At 44.5% G+C, this 1,303-nt stretch overlaps 1 protein-coding gene across 1 annotated transcript in view; it reads left to right on the forward strand.

Moving 5' to 3' along the window:
* Positions 1 to 1,148: 1,148 nt before the first annotated feature.
* Positions 1,149 to 1,303, forward strand: part of LOC104984180 (ubiquitin-like protein FUBI) — a 527-nt gene continuing 372 nt past the window's right edge. The window contains 1 exon segment of the mRNA XM_010833825.1: positions 1,149 to 1,301. Coding sequence (XP_010832127.1) covers positions 1,152 to 1,301 — 150 coding nt within the window. The 5' untranslated portion in view covers positions 1,149 to 1,151.

Genomic DNA, 1,303 nt, shown 5'->3' on the forward strand with positions numbered 1-1,303 from the left:
TAGCAGGAGTTTCTATAAAAGCTGTCATCCAATGACTTAAAAGTACACTGGGCCACAACCTGGGACCTGGAAAATTCCAAGGAATATTTTTCCATCATCGCTACCTGTTTTAGGACCAAGCCATTGAAAAGCCAATTTCTCATTTCCACTCCTTGCACCAAGCCTAATGTAGTTTTAAGAACCATGGGCAAAGCCTGCTCTATCAGTGGTGATAAAAATGAGGTTGGGCTGAGTTGGGAGAGGGAAGGCTGGCATGGTTTCCCTCCCTGGCTGAGTGTAACTGCATTCTGATAAATCTTACTGTTTAACAGGTTCTGTAAGGACCAAGGGAAGGTCAAGGGCATGCATGCCTTTGGAAGCCAAGCAGAGATTCTTGGAGGCTTCAAAAACTAATTTAAAATATAAAATTCTTATCACAGAAGCCACACTTATTCATCATCAAAATTTAGCATGTTATATCTTTCTAGATATATAAATACATATATATATGCTGCTTTTTAACAAAAATGGGATTATTCTATAACATACTTATTTCACTTAACAATATAGTATAGGCACTTTTTTTGTGTATTAACATAAATCTACATCATTTTGGGGGCTTCCCTGATAGCTCAGTTGGTAAAGAATCTGCCTGGAATGCAGGAGACCCCGGTTCGATTCCTGGGTCAGGAAGATACGCTGGAGAAGGGATAGGCTACCCACTCCAGCCTTCTTGGGCTTCCCTGGTGGCTCAGCTGGTAAAGAATCCACCTGCAATGCGGGAGACCTGGGTTTGATCCCTGGGTTGGGAAGATCCCCTGGAGAAGGGAAAGGCTACCCACTCCAGTATTCTGGCCTGGAGAATTCCATGGACTGTATAGTCCATGGGATCGCAAAGAGTCGTATACGACTAAGTGACTTTCACTTCACTTCACTCACCATGTGTAAAACAGTTAGCTAGCAGGAAGCAGCTATATAACACAGGGAGCTCAGCTTGGTGGTCTGTGATGACCTAGAGGGGTGGGATGGTGGGGAGTAGGGTGGCTAAAGAGGTAGGGGATATATGTATATGGATTGTAAAGTAATTTTACCCCAGTTTAGTAACACAGGTTATGTTTTCTCGACTCCATCTTCAAGACAGTGGCAGCAGTGTCTGTGATCTAGTCAGCAACATGCAGCTCTTTGTCCACACCCAGGAGCTACACACTCTCCAGGTGACTGGCCAAGAGTCGCTCGCCCAGATCAAGGCTCATTTAGCCTTGTTGGAGAGTGTTGCTCCAGAAGATAAAGTCCTGCTCCTGACAGGCACATCCCTAGAGGATGA

The sequence above is a fragment of the Bison bison genome, unplaced genomic scaffold, assembly GCF_000754665.1.
Source record: "Bison bison bison isolate TAMUID 2011002044 unplaced genomic scaffold, Bison_UMD1.0 scf7180017863936, whole genome shotgun sequence".
Taxonomy (NCBI): domain Eukaryota; kingdom Metazoa; phylum Chordata; class Mammalia; order Artiodactyla; family Bovidae; genus Bison; species Bison bison.